This window comes from Anolis sagrei, chromosome X, assembly GCF_037176765.1.
Source record: "Anolis sagrei isolate rAnoSag1 chromosome X, rAnoSag1.mat, whole genome shotgun sequence".
Classification (NCBI taxonomy): Eukaryota; Metazoa; Chordata; class Lepidosauria; order Squamata; family Dactyloidae; genus Anolis; species Anolis sagrei.
The window spans coordinates 25646152-25654738 of record NC_090034.1 but is presented as its reverse complement, the minus strand read 5'-3'; the positions used below and the strand labels follow the sequence as shown (position 1 = coordinate 25654738).

At 42.1% G+C, this 8587-nt stretch overlaps 1 protein-coding gene across 2 annotated transcripts; it reads left to right on the top strand.

Moving 5' to 3' along the window:
• Positions 1 to 449: 449 nt before the first annotated feature.
• On the top strand, positions 450 to 8294 carry GDE1 (glycerophosphodiester phosphodiesterase 1). 2 transcript variants are annotated; one of them, XM_060786309.2, is made up of 6 exons: positions 450 to 769; positions 3440 to 3615; positions 4047 to 4152; positions 5564 to 5656; positions 6998 to 7209; positions 7643 to 8294. In XM_060786309.2, the coding sequence occupies exons 1-6, from the start codon at positions 515 to 517 to the stop codon at positions 7788 to 7790; spliced, it is 990 nt and encodes a 329-aa protein (XP_060642292.1). In that variant the 5' UTR covers positions 450 to 514; the 3' UTR covers positions 7791 to 8294. The 2 variants fall into 2 exon arrangements, with proteins under 2 accessions (XP_060642292.1, XP_060642293.1); XM_060786310.2 differs by having other exon boundaries at positions 685 to 769; positions 3444 to 3615.
• The last annotated feature ends 293 nt before the right edge of the window (positions 8295 to 8587 follow it).

The window sequence follows — 8587 nt, the reverse complement described above, 5'->3', positions numbered from 1 at the left end:
TTAAGAAACATAAAAAATAGCTAATGATAATGATAGTGTGTGATAACAATATGAAGTAATATGAAAAAATAGCAAATAATAATGAAGGGAGACGCGCCCGAAAGCTCGGCTCCCTATTGGCTGAGGACGGAAGGGGCGCCGCGCGGCGATTGGCTGGCTCTTGGGACTTCAACTCCCAGAAGCCTTCGCCAGCTTCGCGAACAGCGAGGAATTCTGGTAGTTGAAGTCTCGAGGGTAAGCGATGACGGCTGAGGTGGGAAGCAGGTTCAAATGGATTGAAGAGAGACACGCCTCAGAGCTCGGTTCTTTATTGGCTGAGGTCGGCAGCGATTGGGAGACGCTACGTGATGATTGGCGGTCGCCGGCATGGCGCCGCGCGGTGATTGGCTGAGGCCCTCGCGCCGCTGCGATTGTGTGTTGGCGGCGGATCACTTCCGGGTTCGCCTCAGTCGCCTCCGCGGCCGCGCGGGGAGAAGCAAGTCTCCCCGGCGCTCCTGCCGCCGCCGCCGCCGCCATGTTCTGCTACTGCGAGGGCCTGTTGGCGGCCTTCTCGGTGCTGTTAATGGCGGCGCTGGCGCTGAGCCGGAGCGCGACGCTGTCCTGCCTCCTGACGGGCGGGGCCTACCTGGCGCTGCGGCTCTTCAGCTTGGAGCCCGTCCCCTTGGAGCGGGCCCGGCTGGTGGTGCAGCCCCGAGGGAACCCGGCCCGCGTGGCCCACCGCGGAGGAGGGCACGACGCGCCCGAGAACACCCTCGCCGCCATCAGGCAGGTCGGTGGGTCAGGCAGCAGGCGCCTTCAGGCCAGGGCCGACCTGTATTATTATTATTAGTATTATTATTATTAAACTTTATTTGTACCCCGCTAGCATCTCCCGCAGGACTCGATGCGGCTTACAAAGGCCAAGGCCTCAACAAACAATACAACAATACAAAACCTAGGCAAGTTAAAACAATTAAAGCCATCTAAAACAACAAGCAAAGAACAATCCACTAAGGCACAATAAAACTGGGCCGGGCCAGAGTAAGGGTACAAGGGTTAAAAGGGCTGATGTGACAGGTGGAAATGAGGCTTATGGGCGTGTGCAGTGTGCAGTGTGCGGCGGTCTTGGCTTTAATAAAGTGCTTGTGGGACTTGGTAATGGAGGTTTCCTATTCGGGAAAGGCACTTCGGAACAGCCAGGTCTTCAAGTTCTTTCTGAAGGCTGCCAATGTAGGGGCCTGTCTAAGATCTTTGGGGAGGGTGTTCCAGAGTCGGGGGGGGGGCACCACGGAAAAGGCCCTGTCTCGTGTCTCCACCAAACGCGCTTGCGACTCAGGTGGGATCACGAGCAGGGCCTCTCCAGATGAACGGAAAGAGTGTGTGGGTTCGTAGATGGAGATGCGGTCAGCTGTAGCCGGCAGGCTGTTAGGAATAGTGGGAGTTGAATTCCAAAACACCTGGGGGGAGGGCCGAAGTTGACCCATGCCTGCTGTATAACATGGACCAAAGTCTATCCGTCAGCACCACAAAGGCTGTTGCTAGGTGACGTGTCCCTCTACGAATGGCTGGAATGGCTGTTGCTAGGGGAAGTGGCCCTCTGACATGTTGCCACCCGGCCCTGCAATTCTCTTATCTCAGGTCTCTGCCGTAACTGTTATTACTATTGACTTGGGTTTTTTTATGAATGCAATATTTCACTTTTAAATATGTGTTTGCATATCTATTAACAGTTGTTTTCGGATCTTTATAATGAGCCGATTCAATCATGCAAACGTTGCTTTAGATCTAGATCCAGAGAAAAAAAGGGGAATACAAATATAAGACTAAAACACACTTTCCCCTTTCATATAAACACCTCAAAAAATGGGATAGAATCTGAGACATACACATAGCTTGTTTTTCTGTTGATGGAACTGGAAATATTTTGTTGTTATTATATTTATTTATACTCCGCTTTATCTCCCCAAAGGGGACTCAAAGCAGCTTGACATTAAAGCATTAGTAGACAATTTAAAATATACAGACATTGAAACAGAATTCAATACAAATAGCATTAAAAAAATTCACAATTGAAAATAGTATGCATCTCAGAATCGATGGTGCCTTAGAATTGATGAAATATGCCAATCACCACCACCACAACGAACCTTTTACATCTATATAAATAAAAATGTAATGTTTGTTTGTGGGATTAACATAACTCAAAAACCACTTGACGAATTGACACAAAATTTGAACACAATATACCTAACAGTCAAATGAGTGTCCATCACCCATAAACACACACGCACACAAAAAAACCCCAGAGGAACAGACTTAAAAATCCAAAAGAAAACACCATATATACGAATACACATAACACTCATACATATGTACATGCACACATTCACACACACATTCACGTAATATATATGCACAAACACACACAAAGATACCCATATACACACATACATATACATACACACATACATACATATACACATCTACATATACATGCACACACATATACATATCCGCATACATACATATATACACACAAATATGCATATAGACAAGCACACACATATACACAATCTGCATGTACACACATATATGCACTTATATATATACACACACATATATACACACACTAAACACATATACAGAGACTGGGCCACAGCATGTGGAAGGGGATGGCTTGTGTGTGTGTATAAACAGGAATGAAGAAAAAGCCACCAAGAGAGCACTGTTGCCATGAAGACATTATGAGGGAGGCCCCCTTCATAGTTGGAGAAGGGAGAACGAGGAGGGGAAGGAAGGAAGGAAAGGAAAGAGAAAAAGAAGGGAAAGGAAGAATGAGTGGGAGGAGGGAAGAGCCCTGTTGGCATTTGAGTTACAAAAAAAGAATATCAAGGGTGAGATGGATCCTTAAGAATGCTCTGAGCTTTCTTAAGACTGTGGGACTTATAAGGTTCTTCCAAAGAGGGGGGAAAGAGGGCAACCAATGATTCTCTGTACAGAAGTGGTGACCCTTTGGATCGCCTTCCTATCTGCCACTGTGCAGTTACCAAACTAGGCACAGATACAGTCAGTAAAATTGCATTTTACCACTTCCCCATCATTTCTGTACCTTGTATAGATCCTGTCGGGCCTCACAATTACCGTAATTTCAAAGTATGGATGAGCCTAAGCAGTTTTGAGATACGCAACAACTATCCTGCCCTCATTTATTTATTTATTGCATGCATCCATAACACTGTCTTCACAATCCCAGTCTCCATGGAGGACATGAACCAGCACCAAACCGTTTGGTAGGCCTGTCCTGATTAGAGAAATCGTTTGATTGATGGCATTGGCATAGATAGGTCATTTGTTCATTTGCATCATTTCCAGTGTCATGCTATCCAGATGTAAATTAAAATGTAAATCATGCATTCATATCCTTGTTCATGATTAAAGCAGGTTTTATTTTTTTATTAAGGCAGCTGAGAATGGAGCAACTGGTGTGGAAATTGATCTCGAATTCACTGCCGACGGCATTCCTGTCCTGATGCATGACAGCACCGTAGACAGAACTACGGACGGGTCTGGAAATTTACGTGATTTGACGTTTGCTGAGATTCGGCGATACAATCCATGCGCTAAGCACAGATTATGGTATGTGAAAAATGTATAGAACACCACCATTCATATCTTGGAAAATTGTTGTCTGCCTTCAAGTTATTTCTGACTTAGGCCTTGAAGAAAGGGTGAAATATAAACTATTTCTGCTTAAAGTCAGATCTGTTGTCCATCTCAGAATAAATAACTATAAGATGTATCCTTGTACACAAACGAGATAATATTGTTTGTCAGGGCGAGGAGGCTGTCCTTGAGAGCTTGAAGATTCTTCCCGTGGTTTTTGTGGAGTGTATTTTTAGATGCATCATGGCAATTCAGTGAAGCATTGTTCCTTTTTTTGGACCGGACATTTTCTTGCTTCTTGGCAGGGGTTTGGACTGGATAGCCCACGAGGTCTCTCTCAACTCTACAATTCAATGATTCTATGAATGCACATTACTGAAATATTCAACTTTTTTTTCTTACAGGAGGGATTATCGTGGAGAGAAAATACCGACACTGAAAGAAGCTGTTTTGGAAAGTATGCATTATGACCTTATCATCTACTTTGATGTTAAAGGCCATGCTGATCAGGTACCTCTTTGTTAGAATGCTTTAAACCTCATGTGCTTGTTGGACCTCACATGGTAGAGCTCACTTAACGTTGTACAAGATGGAGAATTTTCTTGAAAAATTGTTGATGCCTTTATTGAGACACTGAGTATCACAAGTGATAATTATATTTCATATTTTGTAGCAATGCAGTAAAAAGTAATTCAAAGCTTTTCCTGTGTAAAGCAGTAAAAAAACAAATTGGGAAATATATTTTCTCCAACCTGTAGGGATAAGGACAGTGTTGATACCCATTTTTTCTCTTTTCTCAAACTATTTGCACAATAATCATGACAAACTTAAGGCAAATCACATGGCCGAATGGAGTGACTTATTTATAATGAGATGGTTGATCTAGGAATCTAAGATCGTCTGGGGAGGCCCTGCTCTCGATCCCGCCTTCTTCGCAGGCGCATCTGGTGGGGACGAGAGACAGGGCCTTCTCAGCGGTGGCCCTTGGCTGTGGAACTCTCTCCCTAGGGATATTAGATTGGCCCCCTCCCTTCTGACCTTCCAAAAAAAAATAAAAGCCTGGCTCTTTGAACAAGCCTTTGGAAATGCAGTGCAATAGACAAACACGGAGTTATGTAAGTTGAAACATGGAACGGCATAGACGATGCTACTCGAAAATGAGATTAACAGGAAGACATTGGTTATTAAATGGTTTTAATGGGTTTTGTAATTATTTTATAATTTTTAAATGTTTTAATTGTATATTGTGAATTGTTATGGCATCAAATGGCTGCTAATTCGTAAGCCGCCTTGAGTCGCCTTAGGGCTTGAGAAAGGCGGGATAGAAATATTGTAAATAAATAAATAATAAATAAATAAATATTCTAGCATTGTCTACCCCAAAACACAGTGACTTTCGATCAAGTCAAGTCTTGAGTTTTTCCCAGAACTGCTACCTGAAATGTTTTTAGGGATCAATATTGGGGACTAAACCAGTATCTTCTTCATGAAAACCATGTCCTCCAAAACCAAAGAATAAGCCATTTTTAAAATCCGTCTCTCCAATCTAACCAAGAGCATACGTATGTCTTAAAAGCTATTTTAAAGTAAATTACATTAGAACATCTTGCTCTCCGCTCCTAGCCTATCAAATTGTATTTCTCAAACCACTAATTTGTATCTTGTTACACATGCTCCTGTTCAAAAAAATTCACCTCACTTTCTGTCCCTGTGATCATTGGATTTTGGAAAAGTTGGCTTGTTGCAGAAACAGGGATTGGTGAGAAAGCTTCAGTGGAGATACCCTTTCCCCAGAGTGAATTTCCCTTTTGAGAGGCAGATTCCTCTCACTTCCTGTTGTCTCACCCGTTTTTAACTATAAGTCATATGTAAGTCTGATGTTTGTAACTCAGGGACGGCCTGTAATTTTTTTTTGTGACAGGCAGTTGCAGCTCTAAAAGATCTTTACCTGGAATATCCTCGACTGTACAATACTAGTGTCGTTTGCTCTTTCATGCCAGATGTGGTCTACAAGGTAAAGTTTCCATTTAGAATTGTATTACCTTAATATTTGGTAACCTCTGTGTAGAGGTTAAGAGAATCTAAGTTTGGACAATTTCAGTGTTATATTACTTATAAGTGTTACAAAGCTAAATTAGTCTTCGAAGTCTAATGATTTTCAGGTGGTTTCAAAAGATGCAGTTTTTCATCTGGACATTGGTAATAGGACCAAGTTAAGTCCAGGCCCATCATCAGTGGGGTGCAGAGTGCTCTTTGATTGAATTATAAATCCCAGTACCTAAAACTAATAAATGTCAAGGCCAATCCCCTCCCTCCCAAAACCCACCATTATTCAAATTTTGGCATATAGTGTATGTGTACCAAATTTGATGCAGATCCATCATTGTTTGTGTTCACAGTGCTGTCTGGACGTAAGTTAACTATAATTCCTACAGTTATTCAAGGTGAATTTTTCCCAATGCCCTCCTGTATTTTTTTTTTGCTAGTCATGAGGGTTCTGTGTGCCAAGTTAGGTCTAGAACCATTGTTGGTGGGGTCCAGAGTGCTCTTTGATTACAGTTGAACCTACAATGTACTTACAATGGCTATACATTGTAGGTACCTACAATGGCTATACATCAAGGTGGATTCTTTCCAAACCTCTACAGTATTGTTCTTTGGTCATGGGGGTCCTGTGTGCCAAATGTGGTCCAGGTCCATTGTTAGTGGGAGTCACAGTGCTCTGACTTGATGCAGGGTGAACAACAACTTCCATCATGTGGAGTCAACCCCCAAACACCTCCAGTATATTTAGTTGCTGCTTGGTTCTGCTCTGTTTGTTGTGCAGACAGAGTTGAAAATAGTAGGAAAGGGTTAAAGGAGAGACAACACAAATGGAGAGAGTAAGAAACACTGGGATGTCTCTGGTGGAGGAAACATGTAAAATCTAGGATGAAATTGTCCCCAAATGAAAGCATTCATTGGGTGCTGGGCAGTATGTTGTTTGAGGAGGACATTGGCAGGGGTTGGGCTACATGTTCATGGTGCCTGCTATAACCTGAAATGTCATTGGAGGGAGGGCTTTTGCTGGATCCTTAGCAATGTGGGTTAAAGCTGTTCGTGGAAGTGGGCACCCCAGCCACATAAAATGTTCACTTTTATTAAAGATAGATAGAGATAGATAGATATAGATTTTTAAATCTATAAGATTTTTAAATTTCTAAAATTGTTGTTATTGCATGAAGCCCTGGGATGAGTGGTATAAAACTTTTTTAAAGTAAATTAATATTAATATAGAGTCCTGCCTGAAATCACCAGTTTCCAACATATATCATGCAAGAAGCATTTATTCCAGTTTCTTTTCTTTGTCTTTTAGATGAGACAAGCTGATAGAAATGTCATAACAGCTTTGACTCACAGACCATGGAGCCTTAGTCACTTTGGAGACGGGAAGCCTCGCTTTGAATCTTTTTGGAAACACTATTTCATGATGGCAATGGATGTTATTCTAGACTGGAGCATGCACAATTTTCTATGGCACTTATGTGGCGTTTCCGTGTTTCTGGTACAGAAAAATTATGTTTCACAGTAAGTAGAAAGCCTTGACTTCAAGTAATATATCTTTCAAAGAACTGGGGAGTAAAAGGTAGACATGTCGACTTAGTCTTTGCACTGGCACCAAAACACAGTGTATTTTGACCATGAAATTCATATTGAACTTATCATATTGAAACTATGTGGAGCTTTTAACTTAAGGAGGTTTATAAATACTTTTTCACAATTATAAGCCAACTAGCATATCTGCCTGGCATTGTCTGTCACCTAGCAACCGCTGATTCCCAGTCACATGACAGAGGGCCACTTCACCTAGCCATAGCTCATCTGCTTTATTCCTTTTCTTTCTGCTCTGCAAAAAAAAAAAAAGGGGGGGGGGGAGGGAGAGAGAACTGCCAGAAAACCGTTTTTATTGTAGTCACAGTATAGTCATCTCCTCACATCATTTTTGTCTTGTTCCCTTTAGGGAGTACGTGAGACAGTGGTCATCTAAAGGGGTTCAAGTTGTTGCCTGGACTGTAAACACGTTTGCTGAAAAAATGTACTATGACAATGTTCTCCAGTGCAGCTACATGACGGACAGCTTGCTAGAAGACTGTGACCCACACTATTAGCTTTGGCCTTATTTCACCCCTCTGCATTTCCTGCAGCAGACTGAGGTTCAAAAGCAATGGAACTTTTGGGATTCATGTGATCAAGGGGGCACTGATGCTCTTGGGATGGAATCATTACAATGCAGATGTGTCAGACTGTGTCCTTTCATCATGCTGGATGGCGATTTTAACATTACAAATCATTTTGAATCTTAGGGGGAAAGAATTGAAAATCTCGGTAAGAGATAGCTGTGGAATCAAAGAAAAACAAATCATATTGTACAAGGCTTTTGCAAATCATGATGTAACTTGAAAAACACAAATTAGTTGGTGCTTCCTGAAGGAATAGTGAGGGAAAGAGACACTTTGTACTCCTTTTAATCAGAAATGTTCTGCAACTATAACCAGACTATATGTACTTCTAGGTTGATGAGGCTGCAAGTTGTAAAGGAGAACAAAAATAGGATCCTTTGCTTGGATTTCTAAGGAGTATTAACCCTGAAACATGGTATCTTCAGCAAATCAGCGATGAATTATTGTTCCCTTTTTTTGGCTAACAATGCAAAATGTAAGGTTTTTGACACAGATCTAGCACAGCATTTGAAAGATGTTGGGAATGAATTGTATCCAGCTTGATGTTTATCTTTCCCCTTGCATCAAGGAGCATTGTGGCATTTGTGATTCCATTCCATCTCAGCTTATTGCAGCATACACACTTCCCATACCTTCCTGTTTTCCACATTTGTTTGTCATGGGCACATAACAGGAAAGTGTTGACTGTGGCCTGTGTCAACACACTGTGATGAAGGACACTCTTC